Genomic DNA, 22,338 nt, shown 5'->3' on the forward strand with positions numbered 1-22,338 from the left:
TGTTGTGTTATATTCACATATATATAAACGATGGATGCTTTAGGCTCAAACACGCTCCAGTATGGTGATCTACCTTCAGTTGCCGATAAAGCTGTAGCCCGTCTTTTTTATATTGTATGATCTTGCATTATAGTATATTCTTTAGTTGCGGGCTTGTTTTATACCTCTCTCAGTAACACATTCGTGGTTTTACTGTTCATCATTTATACATACTAATTATGCTGATCTTTACTGATAATTAAATGTTTTCGTCAAGATATGGCCGACATATTGCCGATTTAATATAAATATCAACTCACCCACTTTCTAAATATGAAATACCAGTTTCACTGTTTATGTTTTATAGGTTAGTAATATTTCAGCTTTAGCAAGTGGACCTGTAGATACCTGTTTCTGTATCGTTCAAGTCGTGAAGATCCGCGTTAGAATTGTTGTTCAGCAGCCCATGCTTGTCGTAAGATGCGACTAACATGCGGTGGTCAGACTCGCTGACATGACTGACACATGTCATCATATCCCAGATCTATGTTTGCGCTGGAATATTGCTGAGTTCGGCGTACAGTTAAACTCATTCAATCAATATGTCGTTGAAAACAGTGAGTGAAACCATGAGTAATGAAACCATGGTATTGGAGTACAGTGACACCTAATCAACCATGTGACATATACTGAGCAGCAAAAGAAACGCAAGTTTCGAAAAAAGGAACTCTCATTGTATATAGGAGTATATTGAAAAGCTTTCTATTTAATAACCTTAACAGAAATTCAGAGTTGCGTTTCTTTTGCTGTTCAGTATATATGACTTTGGACTAAATTAGGACAGAAGTAATGGTATTATCAATTTGGTTAGTTATTCATCCTATATATAAATATGACATCATTAAAATGTTCATGGTATTTCGATGACGTAAGAAACGTTTTCAAAGGAAACTTTTTTGAAAGCTAAAATTTAATGATAATCGGCCGTATACAGCTTTGATAAAATCACCACACCGTCTTCACGCCGATACTGAAACATTACCTCAAAATCTTGGGAAGTTGTTCACATTCACCACTTATTCCCCCCAAAATGCATCGATCTGTTTTGATATTGTCGCTACACATGAATCCCACTACTCGTAGTAGTTTCAAGTACGAATCACTAAATGCCCTACGGTCACGAGGTCAAAGCCAACCACCTCTGCCTATGAGCAGTATTTTTCTTGGGTGATGACAGACACATAACGGGAAATTCTGTGACTATTGTTGTCCTCCAGGTCGCTGACTGGTCAGGCATACTGTATTACCTTTGGTATTGTGTTTAATGCCAGTAGTCTGGGATTTTGTTGTATTCACGGTTCACTGTGAGTAAATGCAGCCCTCACAGTTTTCTCCAATCCACCCCTGCAGGGATATGTATAATCAAATTTCAAAGAAATGTCGTAAAACTGATAGACTTACAGCAGTGTCGCTCTTTCATTATACGACTAAAGTCAGGAGGTTACTAACGAAAGTCGTATGTGTCCAAATGTGGAGGGTAGGCTAGTGATTTTTCCCGTTACAGCGAAGGTCGGGTTTCGATTGCCTACCAAGGTTCGATGTGCACATATAACCATGAAACACGTTTATTCACCTTGACAGAAAGAACCTAACTAAAATTTGTCGCGACCGCACGATTTCGATTGAAACTTAATCATCCGTTTACGAATCCCAATGAAATAGTGACGACACAGTTGTTCGCGAAAAGATGCTCCAACTTGCTGAATCCGCGTTAAACACCTGCAAAGGCTAGTCAATGTCTGAGCTATCGTTACTAGCGGAGTATTCACAAACTGACGTCCTCTATCTAAATGGAGACCGACTGGTCACAGCCTTCGAGTTCTATACCTTTCATTGTTACCTTGTGTGAAGACCATTTCTGGCTGTTGCGAGATAATTTCTAAGAGCGTCATGAAATACACCCACGATAACCTCTAGGGAATACATCCTGTAAATCGGCACTTGTACCCTGAATGTATCTACGGTTAAATCCGATAACCTCATTATTTCCCTTTACTGGCTTTTTATCCAACCAAGTGTCTCCGTTCGAAAGCGTACCAATCGTCAGGCCTCTATCAGTACCCGTGAAGGTCCCGGGGTAGAATAGGCCTTCAGCAACCCATGCTTGCCATAAAAGGTGACTATGCTTGTCGTAAGAGGCGACTAACGGGAGCGGGTGGTCAGACTAGCTGACTTGGTTGACACATGTCATCGGTTCCCCATTGCGCAGATCGATGCTCATGTTGTTGGTCACTGGATTGTCTGGTCCAGACTCGATTATTTACAGACCGTCGCCATATAGCTGGAATATTGCTAAGTGCGACGTAAAACTAAACTCACTCACTCACTCACTATCAGTACTCGCTCTTTTATCTAACCAACTACAATTCTTGCAGAGATATTCTGAAAGAGGTAGGAGGAGTTCTTGCATATATTCTTGAATGTTTCATACCTTTCAATTTATCTGAATGATGTTTCCCCTGAATCTGAGTGGCATTGCTAGCAAACCCTCGTTGACACTTTCAAGCTCGGTTGTAAAGGCTTGTTTCATTGGCTACTGTGACATGGCTGACCAAGCAAAGGGAGGTAATAAAAGGCACCCATTCACAGGTAAGTGGACTGTGACTCATAGTTACAGTGTCCAAGTTCACTGCACGTTGCTGTGAGCACATGTAGGTGTTTGTACGCATTCATGATCACGTGGCCACCATCTGGTCATACACCAACGGGTAAGTACACAGGGTTGTGTACTGTACACTAGGGGTTTTGACAACACTTAAAGACTTTGCACGCAAAGTTGACTGCAAGGTTTTGCAAACGGTGACAGGTGGGCACGAATCTGGCACCTCAAGCTCACTGGATCAACTGACTGGCGCTTTAGACAGCTATGGAGGTTATCGAGGATGCATAAAATATGACGTGATTGCTGTAGCCTCGCTCTGGTTCATTATGTTGCAAGGGTCTTGGTGTTATCGTGTTGTGAAATCTATCCTTTGATTGATGCACACCCATTGTTGGGTTGTTTTGCCTGTCTGCGCAAGGAATCAGATAAGGAAACCTTATGTCAGTGAACTGATGTACATCGACTTAATAGACCATGTCTTCCGTAAATGAAACCAACCAACAACAAAGAAATGTGTTGCTGAAAATTACGTGATGTCACAATTCAAAACATACCAGGACAGTGATTTTAATATGGCAGTACAAAAGTGTGTGACAGTACAAATACAAAGACAACGTAATACAAGAACAGTAATTACAGTAATAAAGACACTGGTATTAATTCGCCATGCCAATCCAACTTTATAAAATGAAAGCCAGCTGAGTGAAATGAACATCATATACAACGCTGATCTTCTTAGATGTGATATGAAAGGTTAACTCACCTTAACACCCAAGAAGAAGACCAAAAATTCCCTTACGTTTCAATGGAGTTTAGCTTCGCTTTCAAATACCTAAATACCTTTCAAATAAATAACGTACTGTTATTTGGCTATTATATCGTACTGTTATTTGGCTATTATATCGTACTGTTATTTACACCTGTGCATATCCTTAAATCTAATAAGAAATGAAAAGTTAATACGAAATCCGTGTTTATACGAAATGTGACAATTTACCATGTTTGTAAGGTCTGATATGATATACATACTACAGATGGATAGATGGAGACATTAACATCTCACGTTATCTAATACATTGACAGTTATATGTATCATATCTTATATGTTATCACGTCTATACCTTTATATCAATGTTCACACGTTCATGGTATTGTATGCTAGGATGTTTGCTGACTACATCATCGACTGTGGAGACGGTCGGAGTTTCTACACATCCCCAGGACATTGAGATCGCAGCAATTCTCTAACATTCGTTCTAACACACCCATCAATACATAGATATCTGCCATCTCGAAGAGTCGGTCGGAATGACCTTATCCTGCTGAGTGAGTGAGTGAGTGAGTTTAGTTTTACGTCGCACTTAGCAATATTCCAGCTATATGGCGACGGTCTGTAAATAATCGAGTCTGGACCAGACATTCCTGTGATCAACAACATGAGCATCGATCTGCGCAATGGGGAACCGATGACATGTGTCAACCAAGTCAGCTAGTCTGACCACCCGATCCCGTTAGTCGCCTCTTACGACAAGCATAGTCACCTGTTATGGCAAGCATGGGTTGCTGAAGGCCTATTTTACCCCGGGACCTTCACGGGTCCCTTATCCTGCTGGTTTGCCATAACAGAAGAGATGCTTTTGGATGTATGGGCAGTATGTTATACACCCAGGTTGTTGAACTGGTGGTTATCCATATCAGTCAACTAGTCCTAGTCTCTTCTTCAGGTGAAGTGAGGGTAAAACCCTTTAGTTTTACCCTCACGTCACCTGAAGAAGAGACTAGGATCTCTTCTATTCTTTAGGAAACCCTTTAGTTTTACCCTCACTTCACCTGAAGAAGAGACTACGATCTGTCTCGAAACGCTGTGACCTTGTGTAATAAAGAAGTTGAACCATAAAGCATTTAGTTTGATTCCTTCAACTTCTAAATGCCTTTGAAACAACTGAAACAACTACCGGAGGGTTTACGGTATACATGTGATCTAATAAACACATTTTACACATTATTGTCTTATATGCAGGACACAAGTAACTAACATAGTATACTAAAGAAGTATATTTTAAAAACTGCATCACTTAATCACACCACCAACAACCCACAACATGTGTGTTTGTACTGCCAACATGCGTGGATATACAATATTAATACACAACCTCCCTATTTACTATGACAGTTTTCCTGTCCAAACAATATATACCGACTACACATACAGGACTTTACATTACTGTTGTAACGGCTTTTCAGCCCAGAGTAATATACGTGACCAAATGACTGCACATGCAGCAGTTTGCATTAGTATTATAACGGCTCTTCAGCCCAGATGATATACATCATCGAATGACTGCACATACAGCAGTTTTCATTAGTATTATAACGGCTCTTCAACCCAGACGATATACATCATCGAATGACTGCACATACAGCAGTTTACATTAGCTCATTAAGGCCGAGAGCCGCATATATGCGGCAAATTAATTAGCTCATTAAGGCCGAGAGAAGCGTATTGGGGTTTTTTAAAAGCACCTCTTATTCAGCGAGAACCGCGTATTGGGGGTTTTAAATTTTAAATTCGTATTGTACCTATTATTTCAATTAATTTAGCAGTAATGATCAAAGATTAGATTTTCTTACGAGAGAGGTTACTTTCTGTGTTAATTAGAAGAACTATTAATGTGTTTTGATAGCAGTTGCTTGCAATGTCGGGTGCTTATACCGGCAAATGAACACATGTCTGAGAGAAAGGGGATTATGAGATGTTGTTACAGGGGGTAGGTGTTTGTTACTCGTCAATGGGAGTGAATACTAAGATACTATGTTTGCACATTGATTGAATTAAAGGTGACAAGGTTACAAAACCTTCTTCTAAATTAAATCATGCATTTATTCTTTTTGTGGAGTCCATTGTCAATCTTCTGAAATTCGTTTGCTTTCAAAACAAATATAAGTATGCCCATCTTCATAAATATTTGGGGAGAGTCAACTGCAAGTGTACATATCACAATAAATCAGTATCGTGCAACTTATTTTAATTCTATATTCTACTTGAATTGTGATATTTATTCGTAACAATGTGCAGATTAAATTGAAATGTTCAGCAAGCCATTACGTTTGATGTACAAGTAGTGTGCTCAAAATGTATGTGCAAATAAATACTATCTCTACTCAATCGTTGGATGGGGTTACCCGGGGTAAAAATAATCGGATTTTAGCGCTTTGAGCGCTTTAAAGAAAAATAAACTCGTCAAAGTGCTTGTTAGTCCTACGTGTACATTTCAGGCATCCTTACGATTATATATGTTCGCGATACACAAACTTTTTCATGATAGTTAGAGTTGATAAAACCGAAATCCAGCATATCGATTGGTCAACTATAAAACCAATAGTCAATCTGTATCCAAGCTGTCTAGTGACCGAACGTCCACGCCCGAACGCCCACGCCCCATCACCTGTCATTTCCTCTGTGACAGGTATCTCATGATACTATTGGTCATAGATAACAAATCAGCCACTATATTGAACAGTTGAGATACAAAACGTCCTATTCGGGAACTTTGATGACGCCCATCCCATGACCTTTGTCTTATGTATGTGTAAGGAATAGCATTATACAATATGCATACATGGATGTTCGTGTGATTACGTATATTTTCTGCGTTAAATCTAGATGAACCAAAATGAATGTGAATCTGTTCCATGTAAGTCACACATTAGCTTATTAGTATTTACCTTAAAAGATTCAGTATATACTAGCAACGTATCAGCGAAAACGCTTCTTTCATAGAAGATTATTAGGCATGTGCGTAAATTCTTCTTTACTGCCACAGACATAGATATTTTGAAGACTTTAACCTCACACAATGATATGAGAGGGACAATTTGTTTGATTATGTCTTACATACAAAGAATACAAACATGTGTTAAGAAAATACACACGCCACCAAAAGTCTACAAGAGAAAGTGTAATAAAACTACGTAAAACGTTACATATATGACATGTATTCACTCCTGATTTCTTTCAACATATACCTTTACAAAGCAATTAAACAATCAGTACTTGCTCGTATCACGAGACATGTACAGTTTCCTGTATTCTCCGAAACCTGCCAGGAATATCAGGCGTGAATAGCCCTGATTAGTCTCGCCACAGCCAGCCAGGCAATCAGCACGGGGTTCCAGGTGTTGAGCAGTCAAGTGGCTCTCGGGCTTAATGAGTTAGTATTATAACGGCTTTTCAGCAACACGTAAAAAACATCATCGTATGTCTGAATATACGGCAGTTTGCATTAGTATTATAACGGCTTTTCAGCCACACGCAAACACATCATCGTATGTCTGCAAATACGGCAGCTTACATTACTATCTCAATGGCTCTATGACCTAGTGACAGCAACATGCCTGTGATTACAACAGCTCTTAGTCCCAAGCTCACAATTCTGAAACATACCAAAAAAAATGTTAAAACACTGAAAACTACATAGTTTACGTGAGAATATGACGTGTTGGCCATGCTTGCAATAGACCGAGAATGAACAATCAAAATCTTAAGTCCCTTAAATGCCCCTGTCTAGCGCCACCTAGGGGCGCCGACTACTCTACCTGCACCAAAACTCCACATCACTAGGATCAAACGAAAGAAATGACATTGGCAAAGACGACCAGCACAAACCATTTATATTCATGTCATTCATATATGCGATAGGTGCATAAATTCACTAAAATTATTGCTATGACAAATCATTTTCTGTTTACTGATGTTTCCCGTTTACTTAAGTTTCTGGACACCAATCTAAACCTTACTGAAAGGATTAATGTTCCATCCATAAAATGGTTGAATTAGAATATGTTATTGCATTGTAAGGCGTGACTGGTAAACGTAATTCCGTTTAAAACGTGATACGTATGTATACTCGCATGTTTGAAATTAATCCTCTTTACCTGCACGGATTGTATCGGAATGCATTGTTGTCAATCGATCGTGCAGCGCCCAATTTCTATCGCTTTACTTCCTCTTACCTGACATACGTTACCCAGGACACTGCACTAATACTAATACTTTGATCATTATGATTGCTTGTAGTGAGTATGACGTGGCTATCATAACTCTGTGATACCAGTGACATATTCGATGATGTCGGTGTATGATTATTTTACGGTATGCACGGTATTACCGGTATACCGGTATGTAGATATGTACCCGTATACCGACAAAGATTTATTTGTTCAATTTTATCCCATTCAACACCGCAGGTAAGACAAACTGCAAAACGAATACTTATCACAGGTCGCCATCTAGCACATAACGTCCAATAAATTCCATAATTTGCATATATATGGTTAATTGTTGATTAACACGTTCAGAATAGGATTGCTGTATCCACAACAAATTTGTCTAAAAGGATTTTTACGTGCATGATTTTTACCAATCATAAACCTTATAGCAGACTGCGTCGAAAACACATGTTTAGAAACCAATCTTTATCCAATAAAATCGCTTTTACAACTGCGAAAATACTCCAGGCAAGGTTCGTGTGATATTATGAACGACAGCGCCATCAAATGAAACTTCACGAAGGTTTTTCATAGGCAGCTTCGAAAACAGACGCATTTACCAATGTTGTATTATGTTACAAGGAGAAACACCACGGCTATCGGGAAATAGGTGACTATACATATGATTGTATTAATCCTTATATAATAATTTTCTGATTATGTAAAAAATGAAAATACAAAAGAAATAGACAAGGAGATATTATGGCATCTTAGAAATGGATTAGAATAGCGGGAGTTTTCTTCTACTTCGGGGTTTATCTGGACATAATAAGTAAACTTGCATCTTTATTAGAATCAACCTATTTAAGTTAAAATTGTATTATTTTAATAATATGATAAAATTACCCTTCGTATTTATCAACAGCTGGATTAGACCTAAAAATACTCTTAAAAAGGTATGAGAACCCGAACTCTGACATCTGGTAGAAAGAAAACCCATTGAGGAACGTTACAATGACATTCATGTATGCAGCGTTATTTCACGTTATCACCACATGCAAACAGTAAGCATGGGAAACACGTGCACAACGTGGGAGCCTGCTACACGTGAATGAGGTGTCATTATGAATCTAGACGTTTTTCAGGCAGGTCGATAAATCACTGTATACCATTTTTTCCGATAATTTTCTGGATGAATGTCTGACTCTTCAGGGTCAAATCATACAGTACTGGCAGAAAATTGTAAACCTGAAATTTTCATGTCATACTCCAGTCACCTAACAAGATAGATAATTGAACAAACAGCGTTGCTTTCAATGAAATCAACATGGTTCTCAAAACATCAATTATTATTGTATCAACATTGATTCAATCCCATATATCTCCCAATTTCGACAATCGTACATTGAAAGTACAGTTCCCCTACTTTTTGAAGCGTATATTCTAAATGGTGTATGACATGTAGCAGCTAGAATGTTTCACGAGCTGATATTTCCCTTCATAAAGATTGGCTTGTTATGAAGTCATGTTTCTCATGCTTCAGTCTTTTATTCATTACGCTACTCAGTGTAGAGAAAGTGTACTTTGCTGGAGTGACTTTTGCTAATCTTGAGTGTTATGTTATATCATTTTTTCATGAGAAAGTATACCTAACGTCATTCACGAAACAGGTCATGTTAATAATACTTATATTCCAAGACATAGATGCATAAATCATTAAGATCCTGTAAGATCATGTCACATAATTGTGACTTCAACTAAATGTTTCTTGAGTAATACAAATGTGCACAGTAGTCCAGACACTTTAAGTTATTTGAAATTTAACATTTTTTGCTGTTTAGTGAGTGAGTGAGTGGGTTTAGTTTTACGCCACACTCAGTAATATTCCAGCAGTATGGAGGCAGTCTGTATATAATCGAGTATGGACCCCACAATCCAGTGATCAACAGCATGAGCATCGACCTGCGCCACGGGGATCGATGGCACATGTCGATCAAATCAGCGAGTCTGACCACCCGTTCCCGTTAGTCGCCTCATACAGCAGGCATAGTCGCCTATTACGGCAAGCATGGGTTGCCGAAGGCTTATTCTAACCCGGACCTTCGCGGGTCGCTGTTTAATGAAGTTATAGTATATATACATATTCAAAGTATAAATTATATACAATGTTTAACTTTCCATTGGAAAGCAGTTACAGTTAAAAGAAAGATTTGGTGACAGTTCTCATTTTACAGTAAATTGTTGGGATGGTATTTTTTAAAAGGACTAATGACATATAAAATTGACTCACCCCCTAGGACCAGGTAAAATGTTTAGTAAGTGTTTAAAATAAAATAAATATAAACAGAAAATGTTTTGTTTTTTTCCTTTATTTTACAAAGAATGAAGATATACAATGCACAATGGTTATACTCGTATATCCTGTGATTCAGTATATAGGTAAAAGAAAGCTACAAAGTGGACAGATATCAACAGCTGTTGTTTCACAATATATCGCAATACGTATAGCAATACAGGAGGTGTATCACAATATGTCGCAATTGATACGAAATTCGGGGAATACACACCCCTACTATTAACCCTCTAGCGCCACAGACTTGACGTTACGCGGAGTATTAATGTGGTTGGAAATAGTGTCGTAGGAGTGCACGGTCATCATCACTATCGTCATCATTAATTGTCAGAATAAAACACACTGTCACAAAATTCACAGAATAAAATACATGAAACCAGCCATACTGATAATCTTAGATATATATACAGCCATTCCCTTCAGTGGCTATTGGATGTATCGTAGATGTATTTCTTCAGTCGAGTTCATACAAAGACAAAGAAACTCAAAGCCCATGCGGGATGCAAATTATTGCTTTGAGAACAATGACGATTTCGAAATGTATACACGCACGGCTGTTTTTACATGATTAGTTGAATACCTATAATTGATTATGACAGTTTGGTGTCATCGGTTGCTGGTTTTATACAGTAAATTATTTCCTTGTGTTTTCAAGAAAACAGTTCTTCATTTACATTTTCCCAAACTAGTATTTAAAAATGAAATGAAATGCTGCTTATTGTCCTGTCAATCAAAGGTACTTTCCCGAAAACATATTATTAATCATGTATAACCTTATACTTCTCACAGTATGACTAAAACTCTCTGTGACAATCAAAATTAACTGACTATACAGGTTTAACTAATAAACATTTATACTCTTATGAAATATACCGGTATTTTATTTTGTCTAAAATATCAAAACAAGAAAGAGGATTAATACTAATTATTATTACTATCACTGTTTATATACTAATAGTATTTGTCATGTGGAGTGGGCCATGATTTCTTTCTACATTACAAAATATACAATGTAATAGACTCTGATGCATCGTATGCAATGCAGACCAAATTTACAATCTTTTGTTTTGGAAGAAAAGTTGTAACTAAACTAGGGCATATATATTATGTCGTTTGTATTTACATTTCAAATATAGATAGCGGATACAAATCTTCAACTAAACCCAGGTTTCAAGCCAAACCTTTTAATAAGTGAGTGAGTAAGTATGATGCTGTTTTCAGCAATGTTCCAGCAATATCACGGGGGAACATCTCAAATAGGCCCTACACATTGTACCCAGAAAGTGTGTATCAACCATATTAGCTTCTGATAAAATTCAAAATCATCTAATCTGATACCACAATTTGTATGTTTTGGCTTTATCATAACTTGGAATTCAAATTGTCAGAATAATATAACTACCACAACCAAGTATTGGAATAAAAGAAAGCGACTGTTTCTCAAAACGTGCAAACGGCGGTTATCTCCTGCCCCGGAACTGTTCCAGGGGTAATTTATATGATGATTTCAAAATGCATGTGGACAGTGTTCTGTCTAAAAAATATTAACATGTCAACCAACCATGTAATAAAATTAAATATTTAGTATGGTTAATGTCCACGTCCATGTTACAGAACCGTCAAGAGTGTGTGGTGCTTTGATGCCTCACACAAGTGAGAGACTGACATGGATCTGGTCACTTTTCATTTTGATCTCGACCATGGTGCTCGTAAATAAAACCAATTTTAAACCGTTAAATACTCGAGAAGAAGTGAGTTAAAATTTTACATCGTATAGGCGATGTTGCAGCCATAAAAACGCTGAAAACATAGGTTACTAAGTTAAAATGTCTTTCAACAAAGGAAGTAACACAAACCAGACTATCACAGTAGTGGAATCTAGTAATGAAATCTGCAATACTATAACCTTAGAGGATAATACCAGAGACCACGGGACTACCAGAATGTTGTTCAAGAAGGTTTAACAAGAAATAGGCATGGCACGTGTAAAATGACAATTTATGCATACATACATTTGACAGTTGTATTGTCTAGAATACCTTGCAAATTGAACAAACAAACGAACACGAAAGCCAAAGTCGCTTATGAAATTTTGAAAGTTGACTATATTTACGTCATACCCATGACAATATCTACCTTCCTGTAAGAATGATCCAGGTTAATTATGGAAAGGATATGGGACTGGATTCAGGAGTCAAGTTATGTCGAGGCATGTAAGCTCATTCATGGACGAATAGAGTGAGTGAGTGAGTGAGTGAGTTTAGTTTTACGCCGCACTCAGCAATATTCCAGCCCTATGGCGGCGGTCTGTAAATAATCGAGTCTGGACCAGACAATCCAGTGATCAACAACATGAGCATCGGTCTGCGCAATTGGGAACCGATGACATGTGTCAACCAAGTCAGCGAGCCTGACCTCCCGATCCCGTTAGTAGCCTCTTACGACAAGCATAGTCGCCTTTTATGGCGAAGGCCTATTCTACACCGGGACCTTCACGGGTCTGGACGAAACGAAGATGTGATGCATGTCTCACACATAGGGGAAACGTACGGTCATCGATATGATGCTGATAGACTTGAAACATAATGGGGGCGAGTCGAGATTCGAACTGTAGTGGCAAGGCGAAGGACCTAGCAAAAGACGCGAGTCAGCACTGTGAAATGCAGCACTTCAGGCAACAGCGTCAAACGTACGTCTTTTAATGGGAAGATTATGCTGCAGAGTACATAGACTTTCTGTGTATCGAAAATACAGTCAGCATTTTCATATTCCCTGAACACAGATCGACAGTTGACCTTAAAATATCAGATTTGCCACGCCATGATTTAAACCTGGAACGTCCTCATCTAAACATTACATACTGCCTTTGCTGTGTATGTGACAATTTGATGTCACTAAAACTAAATTAATAAATCCTACAGCTTTGTTTTCGGGGATGATTCGTTAACATTTGCGTAGACAGCGGAGTCGTCAGTCGGAGGGGGTGACGTTTCTTTGGAAACGCTTTCAGGGTCAGTGTGAACTGAGTGTTTAGTAACGTTTGTAACTTCCAACGACTTCTTTGGCTTATTAACAACTGCGTACATGTCAGATGGTCCGTCTCGGTGTTCATCAGGCGTTTCGTCTTGTGGAGCACTACTACCATTTGTTCCGCAGGGCTGATCAGCCTCACAGGGTTTCGCGTTGTATTTGTCTGCAATACCAGGCGTTATATCAGATATCAGTTCAGGAGGAAGTTGACCTTGAACTGTTTGGTTGTTGTCCTGGTGTTGAGTGGTAAGCGGCTTTGTTGGTTGTGTGTTGCTATCTGCTGATGATTCGTACAGACTGTTTGTGACTGTGATGACCTCGGTTGGACCTTTGCTTTCTTCTTGTTTGTCGTCTTCTAGCTTGTCAATATGACGACTCCTGGATGAAATTATACATGCATCTTATACTAATATTGTCTTGATCATTTCTTCATGGCAGTTACAGTGTGACTTGGAAGTAAAATTTAGACTTAGCTAACTAAAAGCATTTGAGACAATAGAGAGAGTTTTCCAATCTTTGAATATGACACAAATGATCAAACTCTGCACTATAACGTCCTAGGCAATGAAGACAGATCATAAAATTCCCTCAAAACAATAATCAGTCTCGAATACCTCCCTAAACAAACCGACGGTGATAAAAACGTAAGAATAAGTGGGTAACTAAAAAAATGTAAACCGTATATGGTTACATCGAACTAACTTGGGGGTACCAACTGCAAAGCTTATGTAGTTGAAATGGACAATGATCGTGCATCAACTTGCGGAAAGTCATGTGCAAATATCGTGCATGTGAACAGCTGCATTTTGGTAAAGTGTTGTTAAGAATTCGTTAATTTTCACATGACTTTTATCACCTATTGAACTCATGTCAATAATCTTTTCAATAAATCAGTTCTTGGTTGTTTTCAATACATCAGTTCATGTTTAAAAATTACCTTGAAACAGTATGGAGCATGCAAAATCTAGTTTAGAACAGTTGACTGAATGAAGTGGCTACATTTACACTGATGAGCCAAAACTCTTGACTCTTGAGAATGTTTTCATCGTTATAATGTTTATATCTCTACTATCTCAGAAAATAACTTCGGCTACCCACTATCTACAAATGAACCACTGACCTATCTGTGGTAACCTATTACCTGTAACAGAACCACTGACCTACCTGAGGTACCACACTGTCTATAACAGAACCACTGACCTACATGTGGTAACACATTAAGTATAACAGAATCATTGACCTAAGTGAAGTACCACACTACCTATAACAGAACCACTGAGCTACCCGGAATACCACACTACCTATAACAGAACAACTGACCTACCTAGGGTGACGCAATACCTATAACAACTATCTGTATTGACATACTACCTGTAACAGAATCAGTCAAGTACCTGCAGTAATATACTGCCTATGACAGAACCACTGACCTACCTGCGGTAACACAATATGACGACGATGACTACGACAAGGAGAAGTAGAAGTCCAGCACCAACACCCCCGGCAACAGCAGCCACTGAAACGCATTGATTTTGTTTTAATTCATATGTAACTGACGGCAAATTGCAAGCGTTGTTTACAGGAAGTAGTCTAAGTGCCCATTCTAACAACATAAACATTGTGACTAACAAGCACCGCTTCATGTAAACCACCAGCTGGGAACAAGCTGAGAATTGTAGATCACTGTTGAGTCTGCTGAAAACTTCGTTACATCAGGACCAACTGTGATCCGGTTTCCGTTTCCAGCAAATCGTCGAAGGGGTTATCGCATGTACCTAAAAGAACATAATGTAGTCACAATGATAAGGTTTCAAACTGAGCCTGGTGTAACCTTGGAAAAACTATAAACTCGAATACTAACAGATGTTACAGTAAGGTGTATATATGATAAATCGAACTCCATTTTATCTTTGATCATCATGGCTATTGCTCAAGTTCACGATCAGTACATTCATAATGCACTGGGTGGATATAATACGATCTATGGCAACAATAATTTCAAGGTTAAGATCAGAAAGAATGACTGTCTACTAGAGTTTCTGCGTCAAAGACTGCCGAGTGACACTGAATATGAAGAAAAGGAGGAACTTGATTGTGTCTCTAATTTAACTGTGAATGGACAATTAATGGTCGTGTCAGTAAATGTGCATGTGGAAAAGCTGGAAATAGAACTCTTTTGATATGTTGATGATACGTTATTGATAGTACTCACACTGATGTTTCTTAAGATTCATATCACTTGTAAATTTTTATTTCAAACATTATAATTTCAGACTCATTGCACTTATGTCTTGCTGAGTTAGTGCCAGTTACAAACTAGTTTATGAATTAAGTATGTGGTTTATGACTTGACCATAGTCAAAGTCAAATGAGTTTAATGTAGTTTAGGCCTCCGGCCCTCATACAAAAATACATTTGTGGATAATATACAATATACAGAACTGATAATGTCGAAAACAAAATGACAGGCAGTTATAATGTTTGGTTTTCGAGTTTTACGTTGTTTATCACTTCATTCCTTGGTCGCATACTATGTTTGATAAATAGTGCCATGTTCAGAAAACATTATAGTTTTGAGAATACATTAAGGATGTAAAGGCTAGAGCAGGTGGTTTTGACAAAAGCGGTTGTGGAATTATTTCGTTCTAAGAATGGAATAATATGGACAAACTAGCATAAAGTGCATTTTATTCTACGGATTATTCAACTACGGATTCATATAACGGGCAAATTCTCCTGTTCTTATCTAAGGACATTATCCTGCCTTCGTTTATCATTAAATCTAACCAAGCAAGTATATATTTGATAAAACTATTTCTTAAATCGTTAGAAGATAAAATATTTTTCAGGATTAACTAAACTTTTAAATGGCCTGTAACAATCATACCTTGAGCTGTTATGCCAATCCTGGTAGAACATAGCAATAGGTGGGTGTTTAAAATCATATAAAAATAGATTCATATTTCCAATAGTTTGGTTCATCCCAATAACACCAAAACCATGTGTGAACATGTTTCTTTCATGAGATGCCTATGTAATTCTATGTAATTAAATTGTCGGAATGTAAAAGCATATTATAAACCAGCTTTTGAATGCTGTTTTCATGCAAACCAATAGGTTTGATCCAATATTTCAATTATCTAATCTGAGAATTTATATATAATGGGTGTCCACCACATTCGCCGTAAAACATACAGTTAGGTGTAGATATTCCAGCAGATAATTGTCTTGTACATGCTAAATGGTCAGGTTTTTCTAAACAATCATATCTTTAGTAACCCCAAATTTCAGATCCATATAGCATTATTCATTGTATTTGCGTATCAGAGATTCAAAAAAATATCTTACGTGAGGTAATCCCAATTTTTTATGAAACAGATATATATATATAAGACTTCATTCACGGATAACGAAACACCCCTTCTGAAAATGACAATATTTGTTTTGTCGTAATAAACCCATAACTTCCATTCTTTTGTGTAGAAAAGAATTAAGTTGATTTTGTAATTCTACAGTAGTGTTTGAAACTAAAATGAAACTTTCATTAATGAAAGATGCCCATTTCCAAAAGTGGGTGCAGTGGGAGTATACCCGATAACCACACATTTTTGTTTATTTAGGCCCAGCATAGTCCTGGAGGAAGTCGGATGACACATTTTACAATTATATTTTACCCGTTTTATGTAATTGTTTAAAGATGTACATAAATGCCTAAATAACTGAGATACGTACAAACCCGATCTCCACGCGAGTTCAGTAAAAGTGAATGAGTTAGTGAGTTTAGTTTTACGCTGCACTCAGCAATATTCCAGCTATATGGCGGAGGTCTGTAAATAATCGAATCTGGACCAGACAACCCAGTGATCAACAACATGAGCATCGATCTGCGCAATTGGGAACCGATGACATATATCAACCATGCAGCCAGTCTGACCAACGGATCCCGTTAGTCGCCTCTTACAACAAGCGTAGTCGCCTTTTATGGCAATCATGGGTTGCTGGAGGCCTATTCTACCCCGGGACATTCACGGGTGTTCAGTAAAAGCGTATCTTTATCATATCAATAGCAAATTCGCACAAATGATAATTAACAATGTTGTACAAATCAGAAAAAATGTAACGGTGAAACACAAAGCAAGTAATACTTATTCACTGAATGGTAGTGGTTTGCAATAACACATGGTGACATATCACATTTTATGTACACATATGAAAGAGTTTTACCTCCCATTAGGTACGTTTACTTAGGATGTGCATACCGGGGAAAGGCGCGTGTTCCACTGTTGAGCCTTCAGGTTTGCCGCCTTCGGTAGAAGTTTCAATGACGGGTGAGGTTGATTGGTTTTCGGACGATGACACTGTTGTCGATTTTGAGGTAGATGTGGTATGTGTTGACGTGGACAAAGGCTCAGTTGAAGTAGGTGTTGATGTGGAAGATAAAGTGGAAATATCAAGCGATAATGTTGTTACGGGTGATGCTGTAGTAGTTGATATTGATGAGGAAATGATATTAACGGTTGTCGTTTGAAACGTCGTTGTAGTTGATGGAGACGATAGTGTCGTCGTTGTCCTTGTAGAAAGAGTACATTCTATGGATATGTTGGCTTCTGTGGATGGAAGGACGATACTGTCAGAGGCAACATGTTTATTTCAATAGAGTCTATTCAAGATATATTAATAAGTGCTGTTTGTGATAACTGCTTACCAATGCTGCAAATAGGAACTAAGTTTACAGCACACGATATAGTGTAGACTCGTGTGTATGCACATCTGCAATCATGTGACTTCATGCCACTAACTTCAAACGTGCTTATATGTAAAGGAAGACGCCTTTATTCACAAAATTATTTATCGATTTACCAGTATGTCTTAACGGCAGCGAAACATTTGTTGCACGTGTTCATTACGTCGTTACCCCCTCTGTGACCTACATGTTTATTGTCATTGTTCAAGTGAAACATACCTGCTGAGTGTTTCTCTACCTCCACACAAAACCTGACGTCTGGAGAGTTATAGGCAAAGGTGACCGCACTGGTACCTGAAAACGAAAATATATCTGCCCCGGACAGCCATCCACAGTCTCTCATGGAACCATCGACCAGTGTCAGAGTTCCTCCACAGGCTGCTGCGGTGTTAGTCACGCTGAGTGGAGTAAAATTCACTGACGATGAGGCACCTGTGATAGTCAGGTTACAGACACACGGCTGTACACCGCCTGCTGGAGATCCGTGTAGGTAGAAGTGATGGTCTGTGGATGAACCTCCTTTACACATCTCTACAACTGTGAAAGAAAGGCATATTCGTGCCCAGCTTATAAACATCCAGGGTTTTATAATGATATTAACAGATGTCCAAGAGAAATGTTTGCAGTATTTCTACAAAACAAACTGATCAACACAACAGACACAACATGTTGTGAAAAGTAAACCTTCCATAAGGCCATACCAAGAAATGAACTTCACAGCATTAGTCGATTATTCATATCATCTTTTGTCGGCATACATACATGGTGTAATCCGAAATCCAAACATATGGTACATATTATACAACATCAGTACGACAATGCCTGTGAACCAGATGAGGTAAAATTAGGTAGCAGTTACAGCTTTCTGTTCGTGACCTCTCTTATGTCCGCCCAGGCTTTTGTAAAGTGGTCAGGGAAAAAGACCGAACACCCCAACGACCACCACCAAAACGGCCCACCTACACACACACACACACCCTCCCCCTCCCCCCAACCCCCTTTTGCCAACATAGAGTCACACATCAAACACACGCGCTTGTGCACGCCTATGTACGTCTGGTTTGACCTCCATGTTCCGCTTCCCAGGTTTGCCATCATCCACGCTCATAGGATTCCCGCGTTCACATGTTTCCGACGTTTCTACACTTTTCACGAGTCAAATGTTAGTCCTTGTCATTACTGCTTTCATAAAGTTTCTTTTCTGCCCAACTTTAGGAAAGCCATACAATGATTCATACATCATTGTATAAGCACTCATTCCAACATATACCTGAGGGTGTGCTTCATACCTTTTAATGCAGAGTTTCCCCCACAGGAGTTCCCTAAAATGGCAAAAAATGGTTTATCATTTTGTAATATGACATGGTCAGTGCAGTTGCCTGTACCTATAATCTCCCAAAACATTAATGAGTTAATATTGAATGCCACATCGGCAATATTTCAGCCATATTGTGATCCCTCAAAGCAGAACTACAAAGGACAATCCTGCATATTTCGACATATTTTATAAATGTACATATTCCATAAATGTTCCTTTAAGGTTTGTTATTGCAGATTTTGTTGGTTTATTTTAATTTGATTATATTGCTGTTGTTTTCTTCATAGTTGAAACGGAATTTCAACTTTTCATGATGTTCCGTATTTCGTAATGGACTCTGCCGCTCGAAAATCCACCAACGAATGAAACGGATCATTTTTACTCCAACTGCAGCAAAATTTCAAGAGACAATGTCTTCCGCCTTGCTATGTCTGGCACAACAAGCCGCATTAAAAATTACAGCTACAGCTCACTTTCCCGTGGGTCTTCCATCTATGTCACCGGACTGTCACAATATCATGCAGCATCTCCGATGTTTCGAGTTGCGCTTGTTGTTGGTCAACAAGTACTTCTTGAGTTTGGGCTTTGAGTCCTGAGGTCATGTTTTAATGTTTACCAAACATGTCGACATTAGTGTTCCTGTGTTCAGTAGGGGAGGTGGGTAATAGGGTTAAAACGTCCGTTCGTCACACCGAAGACCTCGGTTTGATTAATTATATGGGTACCATGTGAGAAGCTTATTTCTGGTTTCCCCAATTCTGGTTTGCGCGAATTGTGCCAAAAGCGGCGTAAAACCATACCCACTCATGTGTTCAACAATGTATTAACCTTCAGTTAAGGAACTTGGTTCATTCAGGAATCTCAATGCAATGTCGAGGTGGGCGGACCGATGCCTACATGAACATTAACCGTTTTGTATCAAAACTGGACAGTCGAAGTTTTAACGTATTGATTTTCAAGCTGAAACAACAGGTTAACCAAGAAATCTAAAATACGTATAAGAGACCAACCAACATGAAACATATCATTATAAATAAACTTTTGAGTTCTAAATTTTAACAAATTACTTCACTGTAATTGTAGCTTATGTGCACAATAGACTGGAAGTACAAAATCTAATGAAAGTATTGAACAAGCTCAGCTGTAGTAATAGCAAAAATGGCACTGACAAAGTCAACAGTGGTGAAACTTCGCATCACTTAAGATTGGGTGAAACTATGATCTTCACTTCACTTGATATAATGTGAGATAGGGAGGCAAATATTCAAGATATTTCAAAACCATGATGAATACATCTATGCATGCATTTAAAATGTAAGACAACATAGCATCCTGCAGCCACTACCGCGTGATACAGGCCAATGGTGGTCACAAACAGCAGGGACATTAACGCTCTTGTAATACGCTGCACAAACGTTCATGTAACATTTGTATCAGTCACGTTTGACAGCAGACACTATGACTTACATCATCACGTTGACATCCTTAGATGATTACTTGGGTTCGGAAATGTAAAGACGACGTTTGTAAACGTGAGTTATTACCTGTGTTAATTTTATACGCAATAAATCGTACACAGTCAAAACATAAAACATATGAATAAACCAGAACATATTCAAAACATACACTAAAAAGGTTATTTCAGTTTTCTCGAGCGACATGAAGACAAATGATGGTATGTGTACCTGTGATAGTTTTGAAATACATGCTTCCATGCTTGTGGTGTCAGAAAATTTAGAAAGACGGGTCAGAGTGCCTCAGTCTGGCAGTCAGTGGACTGAGAAAGAGACGCATTGCAAACCATATCACTGATGCACGAATAAAACAATGAGCAGATCTCTTGAAGTGAAAACCCAATACCAACACCTTGCTGATAACTGACGTAATATACACCCAGTACCCTTACCTTTAATCAGCACATGTTCGTTGTATACCCTCATTTTGTGGTTACTTTAATGTGCATGAATGCAGCTGCTTGTCTCGTACTTTACAGTTATCTATGGGTCAGCAGCATCTAACATCATGTTACAAAAGATAGATACGTCACTTTACCTGTCCTGATCACACATGTTAGATGGAACAATCCAAGTATGATACGTAGAGAGATCATCCTGGTCATCTGCACTGAAATACAACGTGGAGGTCGGGAGAACTATCTCCATCTACTTCCTTGTTGGTTGGTTACGTACAACCGGCCTGACACGGCTATAACTTCAGATATATTGCACTGTAACCAGTCACCTGCAAAGATTGTCACGTCAGGGCATCTAGTTTCAACAAGACAAACACTGCCTTTATTTTCAACGAAAGCAATTATGTCAGCAATGTGATCGTCAACAAGTTGTGTTGACTTCTGTTAGTCGTGTTCTATTTTCTACTTGTAGATGTCCTGCACGTTTCAAGATTCCGTACATTATTGACATTGTTGTTCGATGTTCACATTAAAACAAAACATTTATTGTTTACTTTTCAGTGCATTTATTATCATGCGTATTATTTCACTGTCGACCAATTTTGTAAACTTCCCGTTTAAAATATTATAGATTTATATTGAACAAATATTTTTCTGACTGTGCACTTTATCATTTTGCCACTAAAATCGAGCACTTGGTGTCTTCCACAGTCTATGTATCTACATCCATTTGATGTAAAATCACTTGTTTTTAGCATGATTACGTCTCAGATGACTGACAGTGTGATTTTATTAAAATCAAAATATGAACCTCATCACATGTGTCAAAGTGACATGTTTCAGCTGATTGGACTTGGTATCTGATAATGATATATTCGTTCCTCGTGTCTGAATGAGATGTGCATTCGTGTCAGTATCATTTACCTGTTTATACTCCCTTCTCCACAAATACTGCATTCGTGCAACTGCACTGACCACATTTGTGTTTAACTGACTGTAAAACTAAACAATTTCCAACAAAATCTTCTACATGTACATCACTTTCAACTTACCCAGGCGTAGCGTTCAACCGCTGAAGCGGAATATAAAATTATCCTGCTTGCAAGTTCTGTGTATTCAGCTCTATACACGTTAAACTCTTAGCTATGTAAACTAGCGATTCCAGTCATTGTTTAAGACTCAGGTTTGTTTATTGGTTTCAAGGCCTCATGTTTCAGACAAATACTGAAAATGAAAGTTATGACGTTAACACTGAAGTCAGGTAGAGGAATTACCTCTGCATAATTTATTAAACTGAAAATGTCAGTGTTGGTAAAACGTGTCCTACACCTTTGAGTCAATATCAGCTGAG

General features: G+C 38.3%; 1 protein-coding gene across 1 annotated transcript; it reads right to left on the reverse strand.

Moving 5' to 3' along the window:
- Positions 1-9,965: 9,965 nt before the first annotated feature.
- Positions 9,966-21,219, reverse strand: LOC137287679 (uncharacterized). Its single transcript, XM_067820070.1, has 6 exons — positions 21,128-21,219; positions 19,047-19,079; positions 17,977-18,294; positions 17,273-17,620; positions 14,448-14,529; positions 9,966-13,391 (listed from the first exon to the last, which is right to left on the reverse strand). Exons 1-6 carry the CDS (start codon positions 21,192-21,194, stop codon positions 12,899-12,901), a joined length of 1,341 nt encoding a protein of 446 aa, XP_067676171.1. The 5' UTR covers positions 21,195-21,219; the 3' UTR covers positions 9,966-12,898.
- Between the last annotated feature and the right edge of the window lie 1,119 nt (positions 21,220-22,338).

This window comes from Haliotis asinina, chromosome 6 (genome assembly GCF_037392515.1).
Source record: "Haliotis asinina isolate JCU_RB_2024 chromosome 6, JCU_Hal_asi_v2, whole genome shotgun sequence".
NCBI lineage: Eukaryota > Metazoa > Mollusca > Gastropoda > Lepetellida > Haliotidae > Haliotis > Haliotis asinina.